At 40.1% G+C, this 22,145-nt stretch overlaps 1 protein-coding gene across 7 annotated transcripts in view; it reads right to left on the bottom strand.

The window, feature by feature from the left end:
* The window catches only part of ATP11A (ATPase phospholipid transporting 11A), a 133,978-nt gene that overhangs the window by 24,989 nt on the left and 86,844 nt on the right, over positions 1 to 22,145 (bottom strand). For all 7 annotated transcript variants that reach the window (XR_011363186.1, XR_011363187.1, XM_069970779.1 and 4 more), the window contains exons 15-25: positions 21,444 to 21,515; positions 19,195 to 19,268; positions 17,343 to 17,446; positions 14,778 to 14,959; positions 14,102 to 14,353; positions 9,459 to 9,633; positions 7,785 to 7,887; positions 6,430 to 6,575; positions 6,282 to 6,341; positions 6,046 to 6,173; positions 4,013 to 4,148 (exon numbers count right to left, since the gene is read on the bottom strand). Coding sequence is in view for 5 of the 7 variants with exons in the window: in XM_069970779.1 (XP_069826880.1) it covers positions 4,013 to 4,148; positions 6,046 to 6,173; positions 6,282 to 6,341; positions 6,430 to 6,575; positions 7,785 to 7,887; positions 9,459 to 9,633; positions 14,102 to 14,353; positions 14,778 to 14,959; positions 17,343 to 17,446; positions 19,195 to 19,268; positions 21,444 to 21,515 (1,432 nt within the window). In the remaining 2 variants the exon portion in view is untranslated. The remainder of the gene's footprint in view (positions 1 to 4,012; positions 4,149 to 6,045; positions 6,174 to 6,281; positions 6,342 to 6,429; positions 6,576 to 7,784; positions 7,888 to 9,458; positions 9,634 to 14,101; positions 14,354 to 14,777; positions 14,960 to 17,342; positions 17,447 to 19,194; positions 19,269 to 21,443; positions 21,516 to 22,145) is intronic.

Below are 22,145 nucleotides of genomic sequence, written 5' to 3'. Positions count from 1 at the left end.
ACACCTGTTTCTGTCTTATACACATTGATAAATCTGAGCCAGTTGGCCTAATATATTACAGCAAAAAAAGTCAAACTATATCAAATAAGGTTGGTTAACACGTCACTGCCATTTTAGTGATCAGAAAAAGGGTAAGGTTAGGGTTAGAGACCCTAACCCTACTAACTCTGACCTCTAATTTATCCTCAACTTTGGGTTAGGTACACAGTGTGCTGTCTTGGTGATGAAAAATCTTGGACACAGCCATTGGGGAGCTCATACAACACTCTTCAGGGCACTTCTGCATGAATATATTTTTTCGAATTGAACGCTTAACAACTTTCTGAAAATGTGTTAAAGATGTACTCTAGCCATTTAAAATCTGAATGCGGATTGGCTGAGCAGGCTGTCACTGGCTTGTAAGTCCTTCTCGGCAGTAGCAGCGGGCGCATTTAGTGGAGGAACCATAGATGCCACTGGAGGACCCGGGGGATTGTGGTTAGGTAAAAATATGATGTATGTTATTTTCAATGCAGCACCATAACACAGTAACATTGAATTTTGCTCTGTGGCAAAATTTAGTGTTGAAAAAAATTCCTATAAAAAAGGATAGCTCTTATAAACATAGATAAATAAATAAATGCATCAATCAATCACACAACCAACCAAATAAGTAACTTTATATCCCTGAAATTCTAGTACGTGACCGGTTATGTCTATTAGATAAATAGTTACAAGCTGTACACATATCCAGTCTATGTACCAACATTCAAAAATAGTTCTCACATCTGGCCAAACTACTACTTAGCAAATACAATATAACACAAAGTGCATAATATAAAGTATCACCTAATGTAATATCATTGCTAGACATAATCAAATCTAATCGATAGTTCCCAGAATTAGTCATTAAATTAGATCAAAACATTCATTATTGCAGCATATACAGTATACACAACAAAATGTCAGCTTATACAGCCTATCTGCATCAAAAGACAGGAACACTGACCAGATCAATACTGCAGGAAGAGACCTTCATAATAAGTTAGGACAAATATATTTTTACAAAGTTGAATCATTAAGAATTTATAGGGGTTTTTCGGGACATTAAGAAATTATGGTAAGTGCAGGGGATGTTTAAAATAATGGAAAAAAAACCCCAAAAACTATTATTCACCTGTTTAAAGGGGCTGTCCAGTAAAAATATTTCTCTTTCAAACCAACTGGTGTCAAAAACTTATAATGTTGTTTTATTTTCTGTCTGACACAGTGCTTTCTGCTGACTTTTCTGGCAGAGACAGATTCATATAAAACCGAGACAGAGTTCCTGTCTCAGCCAGAGATGTCAGCAGAGAGCAGTGTCAGACTGAAAATAAACCAACATTTCCTGCATGACATACAGCAGCTAATAAGTATGGAAAGACTTGAGATTTTTAAAAGAAGTAAATTACAAATCTATATACTGTAACTTTCTGATATCAGTTGATTTGAAAGAAAAAGATTTTTGCTGGACAACCCTTTTAAATTCTTCAGCATCAACCCTACTGGTGTTCTCTGTAGGTTTTTCTTTATGTTCTTGCACCATTAACATGCTGTAAATCTACCTGACCACTGGAGCCAATCACTGGCCTCAGTCATGATGCTATCATGTAAGGCACATAGCCGCTAAGCCTAGTGATTGGCCACAGAGATCACATGGATATGCCTTATGTCAGCACTACAGAGGAGTGAACAAAGACCAGTAGGGATCACTGGAGCTAAAGAATCGATGAGTAATAGTTGTTATTTTATAAAGTTTTGTGCTCTTAGCCTAACTTCCACATTGGACTACACTCTTAGAAACACGTATAATATGTTTCAAAATTCACAATATTTCAAGTTCACCGTAAAAAAAAAAAAGCTCACTCATTGAGCTAGACACTAAGATTTTCCAGCTTGAAGAACCTATTGGAGTCAGGCATAATAGGCTTTTGCAGCTAGAAGCAGCTAATAAAAGTAGTAGAAAGGCACAGCATACCAAAATGGCAGATTCTTACCATGTATGTGTTGGTGGTCAAGATCTGATGAAAGCAACAGTGGCAAAAGCAAAAGAAACAGAAACATAAAAATGCACAGCACAACAGAAATAAAAAATAAATAAACCAGAACATGTAAAAACTGGAGGTCTACATATCAATGCAAAATAGGATCAATGAATGTGGCCAGTAACTAGGACAACCCACTGATGGGCCAAACTCTGTTCCTGTAATTTATAAGATTGTTTTTCATCTAGAAGAAGCTTGGGCAAAATGCACATCAGGACTCTATTGTATTGTGTTGCCCCCCCCCCCAAGAGTTATACGAATTACCAATATGATAGCAGAGAGGATGATGGCATCCCTCTGCCATCATCCTCTCCAGCAGCCACAGCCCGCACAGCTCTGGGAGTCGGGTCGTGACATCACCATGTTATCCAGGAAGTGAAGTCTTGATGCAGTAGTAAGTGCAGGGAAAAAAAGCACTTTATAAGCATTTCCTGTAAGCGTATATTGGTGATTTGTATAACTTTTGGGGGGCAATACAATACTTTAATAAAAATTTTTCACCGGACTTCTCCTTTAAGGAAGGTCCATTTATTGCCTGATTCACTATCAACTTATATCTACTTTGCGCCTTTTGCATGGTACAATTTCTTGTCTTTATGTTCTACTTATATAGTTAGGTGTTGTCCCTAGATACTGTATATTATTTAGAGATGTATGTTTGCTAGTTGTGTAGCTTTGCTTTTATTCTTTATTTGTTGGTTTGGTGTTTCTATATTTTGTTTTTGTATTCCAGGAGCGGTGATACATCAGTTAATTATTTTTAATATGTATTATTTCACATACAATTTTACACGTTCAACACACGTTCTCATATCTAAAACTGGTACCGGACTCGAACATTGAGGAGCTGTACTATAAAGGGAACATTTGTACTTTAATAAATAAATCAGTGAGTTTAATTCGACTAATAAAAAAAAAATCTGCCTCTTTTGCTTTAAAACGTAAACCAAGTAAACTGAAAATGGCTTAAAAATAACAGATGATGTAATGCGTCATGTCGTAAATAACATATTATTATTACCAATCATGATATTAAACAGTAACCTGCAAAGCGAGAAGCAGCAAAAACATTGCCTTATGACATGTAGGTTTTCAATGTGCCTTAATAACAACAAAAAACACAGTGGGGTACATTTATGCGTCCTGGCATACGCAACAGAAAAAGTGCAGATTTTTGATTTGCACAAAAGTCTGTGCCTTTTCTGTGGTGTACACGCTGCTTGCCTAATGGATGGGCAGGGGAGAACGCAACAAGGTGTGGAGGAGAATTGGTATTTATCATGATTTACCTCTGCAAAAAGGAAAAAAATTCTGCACCTGCCCTGCCACAGGCGCAGTTCCCGCTGGATTTACTAAGAGGCATAGTAAATCTGGCAAGGTGAATCGGGGCGAGGGTTTATTTAAGTCTTGATAAATGTTCCTTAATGACTACTCTCCTATTAAAAATGAAACATATGCTAAAGATACAATGTAGCATACACATGACACCCAAATCACAAAATCCATGGGGGGACATGTATGAAAAGGCGAAAATGCCTTTTTTTGGCGTAAAAATATTTTCAAAGGGTATTTTTGTGAATATTTTTTTGCATCTGCCCCATCTGCACCACTTTCGCCAGTGGGATGGAGAGGGGGCGTTACGGAGGTGCGGCTGCACATAGAGGGGGCACGGCCTCTGTGTGTGCTTCATTTATAATTTTTCCCTGGAAAAATGATACTAAAGCCTACGCCAGCTCTGAACTGGCGTAGGTTTTAAATGGCAATGCGCCTCTACATAAATCCCCTGAGCTCCGGAGCTGCGGAGACATTTGTAAGCCCGGACTTCATAAATCTCCCCCAAGGTCTTGTATAATATGCATTAAAAACAAATCTCATTTCTTTTCATTGTGTCTTGCTGATCTGTGGTTGTTACAGTACAGGTTCACCACCTTGATTTTCCCAGCCCTTACCTGCCCGTTGCTAGTCACAGTGGCATTGTCAAACAGAAAATATGCCCCAAAGAAAAATATGACGGCATCAAACAACCCCAGGAAGGTCCAATAAATAAACAGACGCCAGCGCAGTAGTGCATTCTTTGCAATGTCCCTGTGTAAGAAGAATAGATTAGTGAGATGCTGCCCATAGTATTCCTCTATGACACATCTACTGATTTAAACAGACATCATTAGGAAATTACTTTCTCATTGTGATTTAATCATCCTGTCAACTTACAGTATAGTACAGTGCTGCAGAGACTGGAACACCAGGGTGACATCATGACATATGGAGCCACCAATTTCACTGATGCAGCATCTTACATAAATCACAAAACCATTAACTTCCTAACAATGAGGAACATTTTTTTTTCCACTGTGCATTTCAGCAGCCTTACTTTTTTATTTTCTTTTTAGCTAAAACGTCGTTTAGCTCTTTATGTTTGTATTTTAGGTTATTTTTTTTAATGAAATATAGCCCCTATTGTTTTTATTTGTTTCATCTTTGTGTTATTGATCCTTCATAACATGTTAAAGAAATTGTTTGGTTTTTATAGCTTTATGAATGTCAAATACGTAAATGTTATATTTTTGAGAACCCCCAGGGCTGACTGTAGGAGATTTAAGGTGATGTCCGATTTTGTCACTAGAAAGCCATTGAAATACAGTAAGCAAAGAGGGAAGAGTATTCCAGTGTTACAGCAGCAGTCTGTCACCATGGTTGCGAAAGGTTGATAATAGGCCACAACATTGCACTGTGGTGTGGATTAAAGACATAAAGGGAGATTTATCAAACTGGTGTTGAGTATAATTGTCCTAGTTGCCCCTAGCAACCAATCAGATTCCACCTTTCATTTTTCAAAGAACCTGTGAGGAATGTAAAGTGGAATCTGATTGGTTGCTAGGGGCAACTGAGACATTCTACTTTACAACATGTTTGAAAAATCTCCCCCATAGATTTTTTTCTACTAAAATGCTGTCTCCATTACATTAGATTTTTTTGCGGATATTTGATTCAGTCCAGCAAGGCGTGCAAAGAACTGGGATGGTGTTGAGTAATTGTGCTGCTTATTTCTATTTTTACAGTAGTACACAGTCCACATGATTCTCCCCAGCAACCTGCCTTATATCTGCTCCCCAATCACTCCAGCCTGTGTGAGCTGTCCTCCAAGGTTTATGTCCTCATGTCCACCCTTTGAGCTGGTGTGTAACTAATTCCCCCTCCCTGATGTAATCATTAACAACGAGAGAGCAGAAAGTTTGTATGATTTCTCTTACATTCTGTTAGTAGATGCTAAATGGTAGGAAATTAACACCTTTTAGAAAGTCGCTTTACATTGCATACAGAAAACAAATGAACAATAGTGTACAGTTGGTTACTGCAAGCTATGAACAAAAGAGGGAGGTGTTGAAAGCAACCCCTATTGAACAAAGCAACAGAACAAGCTGTGTACAATTCAGACACTAAACGCAGCAGAGGGAGCAGGCTTAAATGGAATCTGTTAGCTGTTATTCATGTTCCAAACTGCTGACAATGTTAGGTGTTAGGCCAAGGAGACACATGGTACCTTTCATATATCCAGCTGAGCTTCCAGGATGTAGAAAAATGCTTATATTCTCTGGTACAATGAGTTAGAGAGACTTTTCCAGGTTGCTGAAAAGCGTCTGGAATGCTTCCTCTCTCTCCCTCCCTGCTTGCCCTTCCCAAGTAGACTCAGGTACAGAGGAGGGGGTATTATAGTTTGATGCACTTTAGGAGCTTGGGAAAGACTAGTTGACTCTTTATATTGCAGCATTAAATACATTAAACCTGGAAGCACGGACGGATATATGAAAGGTACCATGTGTCTCCATAAGCTATCTAATAGCTTCAGCAGTTGGGAACAGGAATTGGAGCTGACAGATTCACTTTAAAGAGTACTCACTCTCTCTATAGATAGATAGATAGATAGACAGATAGATAGATTAGTCAACCATGAACATTATACTTTCACATTGACTCTCCGTACCTGTATAGCGTTGGATCTCTTTTCAGCATTTCCATGCTGACATGTTGCTCAATTAGACTATACAATAGGATAGGCAGTGAAGTGAAGCTGATATTGTATAGTGTCAGATATGCAGTGTCATATAAAGGCTGTAAGACAACAAAAGCACAGGATGAGGAACTCTTTGTTGGACACAGATGTAAGAAAAATGTAAAGTAACAAAAAATCTGCAGGATATAATGTGTTGCATCACTGACCTGTTGTGAAAATCCACAGAAGAACTGGTATAAAAACTGAGGGAAAATAAAGCAGACATTCTGAAAGACAAGTACAAAGGGTTATGGTGTGAGGGACCTGCTACAAGCTGTGTAACACCCTTTATAGTCTGGGGTGGACTGTTCTCACCTTATAAAAAAAGTATTGGACAAGCTCTGCTATTCTAACGTAATAAAAATGACCATGGACAAGCAGCATCTTTTTTAAATGCTTGAATTTAGGGATTGCATAGTCGCTGTTTCTGGCTGCCTGTCGTCCTTCCTTCCCAATAATGCCTGAAACAAAAAAAGGTATAAGTATAGTAAGGAAATTTGCAGCCTACCTTCCTTTAAACTTTGGAAAGTACATGTACACGAGGGGTGGCACTATATCAGCCCAATTATTAATCTTTTATATGGCATTTCAGCAGATTCTTGTTTGCTTTTGTTGTCTTTTTCTCTCCTTCTGCACCCCCCCTCCTATCTGGCTCTTCCATATCGCCCCCTCCATACCTGTATCTAGAAGATAGCAGTTAAAGAGGTGGCATTTTTCTATGATAAGATATATTATAAAGTTTCTTTTATTTAGCTGTACTACAGATCTATGTAAAGTTTGCTGAAAAGAGAGTGCCTATTTACCTTAGATGCCCTATGGTCTCCACTCTTCATCTGCTACACTTTAAGTAATTTCACACAGCGTTTTTTTTCCCTCTTTGTTTTTGAAGAGAAAAAATGACGTCCGTCATTTTGAGGTTAAAATGACGTCCGTCATTTCACTGTTTGGCCGCCCGTCAGTGCAATGACGGCTGGTGGTACATTATTCTAGTTTAGATGGACTGATTGCCCTTTGGATGTGTCTTTATTTGAAAACTCCATTGAATTTAATAGTAAAACTGTGAACGGACGGTGAAAAAAGAAAAACTGCGTGCGAACAACTAAAAAACAACATCAAGTGTTTGCATAAGACGTCCAAAAAGAATTGTCATTAACATTTTGATGTCCGCACAGACAACATCTGTTATTTACTACACTATGTGCCATGAAGTCAAATAACTAACGGACGTCTTTTTTAAATAGCCTTATCTCTTCTTTTTTTTTGTCGTTAAGTGAACAGAGCCATATAGTGCATTCTGTTACATTCTGCTAAAATAAAAAGAGAAAAATCTAGTTTTTCCCATTATTCTGCACTCCATACCCCATAATAAGAAAGTAAAATGTTATACATTTTTGCTTTACTCTTTATTTCAGACACAATAGGTACAATTGGATTTAACTTTTTTCCCACCTCATTTAAAATAGCTTTTTAAAAGAGAGGGACATACTAAGGGTAAATTCACACGGGCGTCTCGCATAAAAAAACCGCAGCTAATCCGCAGCTAATCTGCACCTAATCCGCAATACACGTATTAATAATAATAAGAATAATAAATGTATTGCGGATTAGCTGCGGATTAATATTGTGCGAGACGCCCGTGTGAATTTACCCTAAGTTTGGTAAATACGTACCAATTCCAACATGTGCTTCAAGGATCATACTGACATCATTTGCACCATCTCCTATCGCAAGTGTAATTGGATGTTCTCTTGATGTCTTTATTAATTTGACAATCTGCAACACAGAAAACATCCATGTATGGGATAGATTTATATATGTTTCATTTACAACATTCCGGACTTTTTATGGTAAAAGATAAGAAACTTATGTGACTAAAATGTGGCAGCTTTTTTTAGGTGACAAACTGTGTCTTTTAGGGAATACATGTTAAGATATGTTATTGCCCAACGAAAAGGTATGAAAATGACTAATAGACACTTATTATGGGAAACGCACCTATAGTTACTTTTTCCTGCACTTACTACAACATGGCGTGTTCAGGTCTCTGTAAAGTTGGTGATGTCACATCACATAAACTGTCGGCTCCTGCTGCAGCGGTGGGACAGACTGAAGCAGCAGGTGTCAGCAGTTTATGTGATGTGACATGATCAACTTTACAGAGACCTGAACACGCCATGCTGTGGCAAGTGCAGGGAAAATAACTATCAGTTTATTTCCCATAATAAAGTGTCTATTAGTAATTTTCATAACTTTTGTTGGACAATAACATATCTTAAAATTATTTTGCCCGGACTTCTCCTTTAAAGTTGAAGTTATGTATTTAACGTCAAAGAGGTGAGAGAGACAACATGATACCTTTCATATATCCATCTGTGCTTCCACAACCTACAAAACACTTTTATTCTCCTATGAAAAGTGTCAGAGAGGCTTTCCCAAGCTCCTGATCTGCTGCAAGCTGGAAAGCCTCCTTGTCATGTGTGTTTCCTTGACCTAACAGCATTAGCAGTTTGGAACATGTATTGCAGCTTACATATTCACTTCAAAGTGTCATTGTTGTTATAACGTTCAAAATCTAAATCAACAGTAGATTTGAGATAAAGCAAGTTTGCAATTTACTTTCATTATTTTTTTTTCATAACACACTTCCTGTGTTATGACTTTTTTTCCCCAAAGAGTCAGAAAAACAGGAAGTCCAATGTTTCCCAAGTCATCTGTGCTCTCACAGACAAGGCAGTCATGTGATTGATGGACACATTGAGCCGTGATTCTCTGGACTGGACGGAATTCCTGTGTTTAGTCTGGTTTTTTTCTCAACCAGAAAATCTGCCTTCAGGAGACTGGACCTGGATTTCTTGTAAGTTCAGCTTTGTATTACACCATGATAAATAAAAAATAAAAAAGAATGAATGTATATTGCAAATCTGCTTTATATCACATCTACTGTTGACTTAGATTTTGAAAGTTATAACGACAGGTACACTTTAAGCCTATTCCTTTCCATTTGTGTCTTATATCAGTGCTGCATTGCCAGACAATTTACATTGTCAATAGTAACTCCACAGCTGTACATGCTGATATATGAGCTAGAAAATCTGCAGCTCTTTGTTGTCTTTGTAGTAGTATCTGTGCTGGGATAAGATTGCAGCTTTTATGGGACAATCATACAAAAGGTTCATTAAAGGAAAACACAATTGTTATTCGAAGGAGCTGGAAAGCTGAACCTGAATGTAGGGAAATGGTCTGTGCTTACGAGTTGTACTGAGCTCTGGGGCATTGCTGTGCACAGTAATATGCAGGCTTCATGCATAACTAAAAATGCACATGGCTTTGAGGTCAATAAATACCTGTGCTTTTTGCAAGGGGGCCATCCGGCAGCACAATACTGCACTACAGTTCCTGCAGATCTCTAGGAAAACCTCTCTGTAATTTGTAGAGCTCCCGTCCTCTCTGGGTTTCATTATTAATGAAAGTGCGGCTCCATCAATAATTAATCCGTAATCTTGGAAATCTGTTGAAAACCTACACCATTTAGGAGAAAAACAAACAGTATAAACTGGATGTAGTCATCCGTTACAGTCATTTGCCTAATGAAAACCAAACCTGAGCAGAATGTGACGATGAAGAAGGGTTTCTCAGGTAGTTCTACAAAAGCACTATTGATGGCAATGCAGATTTACATGCAAAACATATGTTGTCTCAATAATGGTAACTAGGTACTTGCTATGATAAGGTGGTAAAAGTTTGGGTTAGACAGCACTCACACCGGTAAAGAACAGACTCCATGATGGATATATATATATATATATATATATATATAATGAAACGCGACAAATCTGACTGATATATAATAGGTTTGTCAGGATCCATAAAGTTTATTACATTACAATAGCACACTCTGCTATTCAGCCATCAATGATCATCGAATCCTTTCTAATTGAATTTAGAGAAGTGTGAACAGAGCCTAATTAGTTCATTATAGGATCTGAAAGCTGCAATGCAAACAGTATCACAAAGAGGAGACTCATTTATTAGTGCATTCTCATAAGAAATTAGTTCACAACTACAGCTGATAACCTTATGTATTACAGATTAGTTAACCCTTTTAGGATCGGTAAAAAATGGCCTTAAAGTGACACTTTCACCCCCTTTGTGCATTCTGACATCTCTACACAAGGGTAAATTTAGCATTTTTCATACCTTATTTCATATCATACGTCATGGTGCTTGTTCAAGTAAAAAGTGTCCTTTTATCAAGTGCAGATTGTATTAAGTGGGCGCGGCCTCGCGGCATTAGCGCCACAACGGCATCGTTGGCCACGCCCCCTTGACACCCATTGGTTGGCCGACGTAAAGGGGGTGGGGTCTAGACCTTTCAGCCAGTTCCAAAGGCCGACGAGGGGGCGGGGGCCAACTGTGGCGTGGTGGGCGGGGCTAACTGGCGCTAATGCCGCAAGGCCCCGTCCACTTAACACAATCTACAGTTGATAAAAGATGACTTTTTACTTGAACAAGCACCATGACGTATGATATAAAATAAGGTGTGAAAACCGCTAAATTTACCCTTTACACCTGTGTAGAGATGTCAGAATGCAAAAAGGAGGTGACAGTGTCACTTTAAGGACCAGGGCCCATTTTTTAAAATCTGACCTGTCTCACTTTATGTGGTTATAGCTCTGTGACGCTATAACTTATCCATGCGATTCAGAGATGTTTTCTTTTGTGACATATTAGGTGACGGGTTAGTGGTAAATTTTTTGGCCAATATCTGTACAATTTTCTTGTGAAAAATGCTCAAATTCCATGAAAAATTGATAAAATTATCATTTTTCTACTTTGGATTTTTCTGCGGTCACAATGCAGGTTTTTTCATCTGATAATTTTATTGCCAGCTGTTAAGCACACGGCAATACTAAATATGTGTGCTTTTTTTCTACCTCATTATTGCATTGGGGCTATGGGGATTGTATTTATTCTTTTACTGTCCCCCCGTGGGGACATTATAATCTGATTGCCTGATGAAAGACACATTACATTGCAATGCTGATCTGCATAGGCACAACTGATCTGCCCCCAATTCAAAATAGCAGTAACTAGCAAGTATATTTTTTATAATACACAGTCTATATGTAGAATATAAACAACCATAATTTGTCTTGGCCTTGTTAGGTCCAGATAAAAAAAAGCCTCAATATGCCATATGTCAACTGAATATTAAATGGGTACGCAGGAAAAAATGTGTTTAAAACACTGCTTTAATAAACATATATTACTTTGTAATATACCATTATTATAAAAAAGTAATTTTTTTAATGTATATTTGCACTTACATTGACTGGCAGCAATGAAGGGCAACACAAACGCCTCTGCTGCTACTAACATTTGTGACAGGAACTGCATGGCTATCTAGGCTATGAGGTTTCTGATCCCCTGCTCTGTTCAAGCCCTGCCGCCCAGTGCTTTAAGGCCCTATTCCACCAACAGATCTAACGACAGATTATCTGCCAAAGATTTGAAGCCAAACCCAGGAACAGACTATAATCAGAGAACAGGTCATAAAGGAAAGACTGGATTTCTCCTCTTTTCAAATCCACTCCTGGGTTTGGCTTCAAATCGTTGTTGGTGGAATAGGGCCATTACTGAGTAGGGTCCCGACCCCCCACGTGTACTGTATATTATTATATACAGGGAAAGCTGCCCAACACAATCGCTGTGTCTGGTAGCCTCTGCACAGGGAGTGGTAACTGATATCAGTGCCCGCTCTGCTGCTAGCACAGTGGGCAGTGATAGTAATAGTCATAGCAGCATTTCAACACAGCAGGGGATCCAAAACTGCAGGACTTAAGGCCCTATTCCACGGGCCTCTCGGCGCTCGTTTGCTCCTCGCTCCCCGTTCACTGCCGCCGCTATTCCACGCGGCAGCAGCGAGAGGGTGAGTCCAGGGAGGGCCGGGGGGAGCTGCGGAGGGGCTGCTCGGGTGATTGCTAGATCGTCCGGGCAGCCCATAGCATACGGCAGCGTCTGCTGCCGCCACTCCTATTTAACGGAGCAATGGCAGCAGATCGTTGCTGTATCAGTAGTTTGTTTTTCAATGACTGCAACGATCAGCCGACATGAATGATGTCGGCTGATCGTTGCCTTCTATTCCACGGGACGATAATCGGCAGTAACGGCTGAATACGGACGATAATCGTTCTGTGGAATAGGGCCTTTTACATATCTCTGCACTTCCCGGCACAAATGTTGGTGGCAGCCAGGTTTGACCTTTGGGGTGTGCAACCTTCCCTGCTGGCGCATCACTCCCGGCTAGCTGAGAGGGGAGGGAGCGCTCCAGCAATTGTGGTTCGTTCCTTTACCCTCTCCTGCGCTGTATCATGATGTCACCTGGCACCCACGCTGCACGTTGCAGTCCTGATTGGCTTGACGTGTGCCACGGAAAGCCGCGGTGGTGCCTCTTGTCACCTCCTGCGCTCTGGGAAGTACTCTTAGCAGAGGGAAATGCTGGGGGGAGTGGGGAGCTGGAGTGGGTGGGTAATTGTTTTTTGTCCAGGGGGCTTGGGGGGCAGGTCAGGTAGTTGTTTGTATGTCTAGGAAGGATGGTTGGTGGGTGGTGGATGTTGTCTGGAGGGATGGGAGGCTGTAGGATTTAATCAATGTTACTATTAGGGGGTCTCACCAGAGGCCCTGGGAGGGGGGGAGGCATTTACCCTAAAGCCGCCCCGGTGCCAACATAGGGGGCTGTGTTATTTTATATTTAGTTGGCATACTCCATATTATATATACCTATATATGAACAGGTTGGATAATTTATGGTTCAAATGATAGAATCAGGGATTGATCAAATCCCGGAAAATGATGAAATGGCCAAGCCGTTCCATCATTTCCCTTAAGAAAGTAAGGGATTCAATCAAATCCCTGACCCCTTTCAGGGAAATGATGGAATGGAATTCTATCATTCCCCGCCGCAACATAAAAGTTGCTTACTGCCTGTCGGGAGGTCTGGTGCAGAAGGTCCTGGACGGGGAGCAGAAAGGGGGCAGCAGACGGGCGGACAGGGAGCAGAGCAGCGGCCTTTCACCCCTGTGACATACCTCTCAACAGGGACCTCCCTGGACCTACTAGCAGGCAGAGTGGCACGCACCGGACCTTCCGACAGGCAGTAAGGAACTTGTATGCTGCGGGGGAGATGATAGAATTCATTCTACCATTTCCCTGAAAGGGGTCAGGGATTCGATCAAATCCCTGACTTTCTTCAGGGAAATGATGGAACGTCTTGGCCATTTCATTATTTCCTAGGATTTGATCAGATCCCTTAATTCTATCATTTTACTGCATATATATTTAGGCTAGGTTAAAAATTCAGTTAGATAAAAGCAAAATGCAGCTGCAATTTTCAGTCAAAATAAACAGGTGAATATACATGTGGGAACAGGTAAAAAAATGGCGGTATTTTTTTAAAAGCAGGTTTTAAATAATGAGCATGGCAAGTCCTATCAATTACGGCCATTGTATACAATTTCTCATTCACTTTAATGGAACACATTATTATATTGAAAATACAGCTGTATATATTTTATATGAACAGTATATAACCTTGTGGGTTATATAGCATGTTAACATTATTATATAGGGTGCTACAATATTGTATCTGTAAAATTTTTGAGTATGTATTTATTTTGCAGTCCTCATTTATACCACTAGGGGTCTATAAACACGCCTGGGATAGACATATATCTATCCTAAGATAATAAGAAAGAAAATACTAAAAGGGCAGACTAGATGGACCCAGTGGTCTTTTTCTGCCGACAATCTTCTATGTTTCTATGTTTCTATAATTCTTTAGTATACTCAGTATACAAATTATTATTGCCTGTCAATAATAAACTAATAGAAAATCCGTAAGATCCTCCCTCTGGCACAATCAAATGGCCATATAGTCATGGCCATATAAACTGCATGCGGTTTCACTCATACAATACGCTGGACGTACCCTGAGAAATTGTCTCTGGTTAAGCTTTCGCTATGTCTGAGGACAGTCTTGCTTAACTCAAAGAGCACATCATGTAAACTTTGCTCCTCTATTTTCTTTGTAGTCAGCTCCAGTAGTTGGGTATTTCTTCTGAACAGTTTGCAGGCATAACAGGTGGCGGCGGCAGTCTCCATTTTGTCTCCCGTCAGTACCCATACTTTCATGCCAGCTTTCTGTAAAGCTTCAATTGTATCAGCTGCTTTTTCCTGGAGTCTGTGGATAGATGATAACAAAGTAAACTGTATCCTTATGTCTAGTTGTCATAATTGTATCTATATACAATGTATATATCTACTGTACTGTTACTATTACTGTAATTTATTTACACAGCGCCTTAGGCTGCTCATCGTGATCTCAAGTGATTCTAGCATGCATTATAACAAAAAAAAATTCATTGTTTACCAGACAAAGCCTGAGACTTCTAGCAGTGGCTGTGGTATACTACAACTTTATGCCATTCAAGTAAAAGGACTGAGCTATAATACTAAGCAAGAAAGCTAAGAGTTGGACATCAATCTAATATTGATGGGCTATTCAAAACCTAAGCTATCAATTTTAAGGAATAAGGAATCCCTATGAACCCAGGACATAACACATTCCAGTATTTGTACAGAACATTAATAATGTGTCAGTGAACCTGTCTTCTACCGCCGTGGCACCCAGTAGAATCAGGTTCTGCTCTATTTGTTCATAGGCCTCGGCCAGCTTTTTCTCTCTGTCTTGCAGGGCTAGCTGTGCACTCTTGAGCAACTTTTCAGCAGCTTCATACTCTTGTTGTGAAAACCTTTTGTATGCGACACATAAAGTCCTCAGGCCTTCCTGTAGAGATGAAAAGGACAAGAAAAACATTAGTCCAGTCACAGGAAAGCCATCCACAGGGTTGCATTGGTAAGCATATAAGAGTAATGATAGCATAACACTGTAAACATGACTAACAGTCTAACCTCCAGCTAGATACAATGGTTAAAACAATTATACCCTATAATCCTCTGGGCACAGTCTTCCGTCTCTGTGCTTCATTATTAAAACACCATGGCCTTGGGTATCAAAACTGTCTCTTGGAAAAGAAAGACCTTGGTACTCATAGCTAGCATTCAACTGCTATGTTGTAATCCAAAATAAGAAAGTGATGCATGGACTCCAATAAGGTGGTATAAATAAGATTGTATTCTAAAAAGGTTTTTGGTGTACGCTTAACATATGTATTAGGATTGCTCCTGACACATACGCATATATATCCATAGGGTCCTGTTCACTGTGTGTATATCATAAGAGTCGTCTTGGCATAAGTTCAGGATGTACTGGATTTGGACAAAACAGCTACAACAACTCTACAATAGCTCTATATGTGCATAGCTGAACTGTTTCTGACATGTCTTCCATCACAGGTAACATAGCCCTGTAGCTTATATCACTGTTCATAAATAGTGATGAGCAAACATGTTCATTCGCCGATCACAAACAAGTTGTTCGATGATTGAAATGGTCATAACAATCATTTTCGAACATATTCGAACTTGCAACTTGCGTAATTTAAACTTTGCACCTGACAATCTATACGCATGTGCGTAACTCTAGACCAAAATGTACGCAACTGTGTAATTTATGCTTTGCAACTATCCTTATCCATAAAGTTTATTACTTCTGCTGTTTCTTTCTGTTAATCTGTTGATAGGAACCTGCCAGGGGCGCCTGTGACCTGAGTTGCTGAGTTGAGGAGAGTATTGATGATCTCAGTATGCAAAAACTTTACAAAAAAAGAGTTTTATCAGTAAATTGTGAAAAGTAAATTCCTTTTGTATCCACAAAATACATTTGACATTTCTTTATTCCCCCTTCTTTTATTTAATAGAAAATACGCAATGAATCCACAATTTGGATGCTGCAGATTTTCAAATGACTTCAAATCCGGACTGAGAACCTTCTGCGTATCTGTCCTGTGTATGCATACCCTAAATGTATAATGTATATAATAGCTGTCTTAGCTACAAGAAGTTAAAATAAGTATTTTTGATCAAATACTACATAACTAATATATAGCTATTTCATGACCTTACGAGCAGCATGGGTAATATGGGCATTGCTAGTAGCCGCCAATGTTTCCCTTGCCAACAGCTATATGTTGTGACTGTACACAACAATTATAGAATCCCATTACATGTAGAAGCTATAAATTCACTGGGCACATCCCAACATGAATTACTTTACAATCTATTTGTGTTATCCTGTGCTCAGATCATTTTCTCATGCAACAACGGACGTAATTTGTACGGTGTGGAACACTGCCTTATCTGCTATGGGTTCCCAGCCGGAGAGTATACACATTGTATACACTCCGGCCGGGATACCATACTGCTCCGCAAAGAACTGACATGTCAGTTTTCTGCGTCTGCAATTCAGTGAATTGCGGCCGCAGAAAGACCTGTCAGTTCACACAATAAAGCGAGCGGCTCCGGACGCTTGCTTCATTGTGTGCTGTGTGAAGTTCTGATGTGGGCGCGCGCTGATGCGCCCGCATCAGAACACTGCGTCCGGAATGATCATCCGGCCGGTACTGCAGTACCGGACGGGATTATCTTTGCAGAGACCGGCCGTTCCATGACCCGGGCGGGTCACGGAACGGCCAGTCTATCACGTAGTGTGAACATAGCCTAAGGGCCCTATTACACCAACAGATTATCTGACAGATATTTTTAAGCCAAAGCCAGGAATGGATTCAAAAAGAGGAGAAATCTCAGTCTTTCCTTTATTCTCTGTTCTCTGTTTATAGTCCATTCCTGGCTTTGGTTTAAAAAAATCTGTCAGATAATCTGTTGGTGTAATAGGGCCCTAAGAGTGCATACCTGCCTCTCCAGCTCTTCTGGCCCCTGCTGCACTCCCATTCTGCCAGTTCCTGATGACATCCTGATCCCTGATCAGCCAATCACAGAGCTGAGCAAGACATCATTAGAAACTGGCAGAACAACAGTACAGCCAGGACCAAAAGCTCTGACAGCAGGAGCAGCAAGGAAGCAAGAAAAGTAAGTATTCAGGAACCATAATTTTTGAATGAAAATAAAACAATGTGTGCACAGAAGAAAAACAGTCTGTATTTTGCAAAAGCAGGTAGTAAATTACGCAACAGACTGAAGAAGAGAATAATGGTTCTATAACATTTGCATTTGCATAAAATAACAGAATATGAGCATTCAATATGCATTACCACAGCATTGCGTTCAACTCTGGCTCGTATTTGATCAACTTTGCCTTCTCTGACCCTGGGAAATATAGAAGAATCTGCCCCTTTGCAGAATAAGAATATGTCACCTGTAAGTAGAGAAGAAAGATGAGTAATCTTCCTGTAACTGAGAGGGCAGGGAATGAGTAATGCTTACAGACATGCAGAAAATGTACAGGGAAAAATGCATTCTGCTTTCACACCTTACTGACTAACCCCATGATCATTCGCTCCAGGGTCAGATCTCTTAACTTTTCATTATATGTAATGTAGTGACACACCCAAACTTTATACAAAGGATGATGTGTTAATGGCAAAGCAAATCCTTGGCAGATCCAGGAACAACAAGCGTGAACAAACAACGTAAAATCACCAACAGAAGTAAGAACTAGAAAACATTCTATGCATAAAACAAAATATGTGTCTCATTTTATAGGTTACATATGGACTAATGTTCTCTCTATTAAAGAAAAAAATATTTTTGAAGAGAAAGTAGAAGCTTTGTGCCTTTGTGTCACATATTTACTTATTTAATTCCATTAAAAGGTGGGAAATAAGGATGGTCCGAACCTGCCGAGGTTTGGGTTCGTACGAACCTGAACTCGCGGCAATGATTCCCGCTGTCTGCCCAATCCGTGGAGAGGGTGGATACAGCGGGAGGACCACCTGGAAAACTGGGATACAGCCATAGCCATAGGCTGTATCCCAGTTTTCCAGGTGGTCCTCCCGCAGACAGCGGGAATCATTGCCGAGAGTTCAGGTTCGTACGAACCCGAACCTCTGCAGGTTCGGACCATCCCTAGTGGGAGACTCAAAGCTATTGTAAAATACAAAAAAAAAAATCACTAAAAACTGATTTCTACCATATGTAAATGAACATGTGCTATTATTACTGTGTTTCCCCAAAAATAAGACAGGGTCTTAAATTATTTTTTTCTCTGAAAAAAAGGGCTAGGTCTTAATTTCAGAATAGGTCTTATTTTTTTCCATGAACACAAATGACACATTATGCTTCATTCCTTATTTGTACTCCACAGAGTAGTCTTTTCTTTTATAACTCTATAACTTTTATAACTCTGTCTGGGGATAAAAATGTACGGCTACTTATACAGTACACCCTATAGAGAAGAGAGAGTCCATTTGATTTGGGAGACAGAATACAGGACTCAGAGGCAGGCAAGTGGATTTTGCTGTGCCATGGAGGGGAGTGGATGGCAAAGGCATAGCCATGGCGGCGGGTAGTGGGGAACTTGTCCAGAATGGTTGGGACCTATGGTATGCCTAGTCTCCATTTCAGTAATGTCACATGACATAACTTAGCACTGGAGATTCTGACTATAACTAGGGCTTATTTTTGCACTAAGGCTTATATTTTAAGCCTACTCCAAAACCCCTGTAAAATCAATCTAGGGCTCTTCTTCATGGGGCTTATTTTTGGAAAAACAGGGTATAATAAGCTGCACTTAGGGTGAGAATGGGCACCTCTACTCATAATAGTATGCACACCCTTCCTGCTGCATTCCACAAAATTACACGTACAGTATATGGCTCTTTAATGAGTTAGGGTTAACCAAAACCACCATCTTAAATGGACATTGAGGAGTTGGTCTGTATGTTTTATTAGTCTTCAGGATGCTGTAGGAAGACATGACTAATACATTTTATGGACCTAATGTCTACAGTGCTGTCATCTGACACATCAGTCAGCCTAAAGGTACAACACTATTCAATGATATAAGCCTCGGCATACATTGTTAGAAATAGAACAATATGTTGCGTAGAACAATATATGCATGAAAGTGATAAAATACTATATCGGTGACTATGATAACTCTACCTGAGGCTGATTTCACTATGACACTCATACGTCTTCTTACTGAATCAAATGTTAAAACTTGTAGTAATTCAAATCTGTGAATTTAAAAGATAAGAAAGTAATGAAAAGTTATTATAGGATCACTAAAGAAAATAATGCAAAACTATACACATCGAGAGGCAACACTTAAGGCCCTATCATACGAAACGATTATTGGCCATTATGGATGATAATCGTCTTGTCTAATAGAAGGCAATGATCAGCCGACATGAATGATGTCAGCTGACTGTTGCTGTCGTTTGTCTTTTATCATGTTGAAAGACAAACCACTAATATAGCAGCGATCTGCTGCCGTCGCTCCGTGGAAAAGGAGCGGCAGCAGCAGACCACTGCAATCTGCTACGGGCTGCCTGGATGATGAAGAGATCACCCGGGCAGCCCCCCCACAGCTCCCTGCGGCCCCCCCTGTGCTCACCCACTCGCTGCTGCCGGGTGTAATAGCGCCGTCAGCGTGCGGAGAATGAGGAGCAAGCGAGCTCTGAGGGCTTAACTCTCCTCAGAAAGAAGGTAATTTTCTTACCTTGATCCTTGCCAATGTTTTTGAGGTATATGTAGTCTATTTATTATGCTAATGAAACTTTTTGGTGCAGTGGGTGGGTCTACTTGCCACAGTTAACTAATCCGCCACAGCTGGCCCCCTTCTTCTAACAAATATTAGCAAAGCGCTGCCCCAATATTTATTATAAGGGACCGGTGGATTGGTGCAACCTTTTCTCTATAGGGACATAACAGTAGATTACATGCTTCTAACCAGCTGGTAGGTTCCCTTTAAAGTGGTTCTTATTTTAGCCTATTCCTAAGCACATGACTGAATAACTAACTTCTGTTAGGTTCCTTACAGCTACGAATATCTGCTTGTGTACTGTAAAGGGCATCAACACAATCCCTTTCTACAAATGGTCTTTAAAGGACAAGTGCCATGAAAAACTTTTTCCCAGTAATTGAAGCACATTACAAAGTTATATAACTCTGTAATATGCTTCAATCACCTATCTGCCTCCCTTCCCTGTCTTTTCCCCCCTCCACCCCCCACCAGGAAGTGTCCTAACTGACACAGACCTAATGACTGCCGTCACCGTCACCAAGCTCTTCTCTCAGCTCCTTCTCCTGTTACAGCAACCCCCCAGCGGCTGCTGTAACAGGACCTAGAGCAGCCCTCCTGCTGATGACACCTCCTCACAAGAAGGAGCTGCCTGGTGACTGTGACGGCAGTCATTAGGTCTGTGTGAGTTAGGACACTTCCTGGTGGGGGGTGGAGGGGGGAAAAGACAGGGAAGGGAGGCAGATAGGTGATTAAAGCATATTACAGAGCTATATAACTTTGTAATGTGCTTCAATTACTGGGAAAAAGTTTTTCATGGCACTTGTCCTTTAACTGTACAGTACATTTACAGACCCTCTGTAGATAAACCCAGTTCTACAGACTTTAGGCTCCGTTCACACGGAGTAAAACTGACCGAGTTCCACCGCAGAAACCCGATAGCCTCCGTGTCATAACAACAATCTATGGGAGGCTCGGACAGGTCAATTCTTCAGCACGGAGAGAGGAGTTGGGGCGAGTCATTATGACACAGAGGCTGGCAGAATTCCGCCAGTTTTACTCAGTGTGAATGAAGCCTTACAGAAAAAAAAATGTGGTAAAGAGATGACTTGCCACCTCTACACCACGGCCAAGCACATGTAATAGTCTGTGGGATAGAATTATGACTAGCACTGTACCTTTAAATCTACAGACTTGGAGTGCACTCAGGATACCTTGGAAGGTCACCTATATGTCCCTATTGAATATAAACTAGAAGTCTCCATTTCATCTCAATCTTCAGTTTAATCTACTCCTAAAACTTTTAATGCCTTCTAATCTAAAGTATATATGTACTTTCTTTGCTACAGAAGTCTGGCTAGCACAGGTCAATGAGCATCTGGCATGATAACGTATTAATGTCTCTATAGTAAATGCCTCCGCAGCTTAACCTAGATTCATGGTTTCTATTTCTGAATGAGTCTCTGACACTTGCTGTATTATTCATGGATCCTGCTGAACATAAGCTATAAAGTCCACATGGATCGGTGCTAAAGAGCTATGGAACTGTAAAATTAGATGTCCAGCCACAGCCATCTTATATGTATTTTCATTAGATTTTTTTATTTCCTAGATGATTGAAGACAATAAGTCACAGTGACCAGTGAATCTGCTGACTCAAGTACCATACCTTTCAATGTCATTTTCCCTATTACAGATTTCCATGTAATTGTCTTTTAGTCTCAGAAATGTATAGCCAAGCCTGAAAGGAGAAAGAAAGGTCACACTAACTTCAGAACTTTACGATTTCATTCCAACTTAAGAGGCTATGCCTAAAAAAAAGAAAATAGCATTCTCACAATCTAAATACACTCCTCTTGCCTTGCAGCATAGTCCTCAACATCAGCATATACTAGAAGATTGCTATGGCACATTCATCTATTAGTAGAGCCTCCCATATAACAGTAAATAATTTATAGTCATCATTCTACCCTTGATGTAATGGAAATGAGCACTACATGCTCTGACTTTCATGCTGAGCCTAAGACAGACTTGGCTTTAGACAAAGCAGCCAATAAGAAGAGGCAGAGCTGCAGGGAAGAGAAAGAGAGGGGCCAATGATGAGACGGAGGAGGTGTGTTTGTGACTACCGCTGACTCCTTGTAGGCCAAACTTTAGTCAAAGATCACAGCCCTATGGAGCTGAGATATTATACTGTATGAATATATATACTATAGATATATATGTTTATACCAGGCACCTAGGTTTTTGAGTGATGGGTAGTGACCTAGACAAAGAGCATATCAGGGGAAGTTTTCTAAATTAGTATATTTTCAAAAATATTTAACTTGATAAGCCCTACGAGATTTAAGTGTAGCTTTCATTGGAAAAA

This window comes from Dendropsophus ebraccatus, chromosome 5 (genome assembly GCF_027789765.1).
Source record: "Dendropsophus ebraccatus isolate aDenEbr1 chromosome 5, aDenEbr1.pat, whole genome shotgun sequence".
NCBI lineage: Eukaryota > Metazoa > Chordata > Amphibia > Anura > Hylidae > Dendropsophus > Dendropsophus ebraccatus.
Note: the sequence above shows the minus strand (reverse complement) of the source record. Positions and strands in the feature narration are given on the sequence as shown.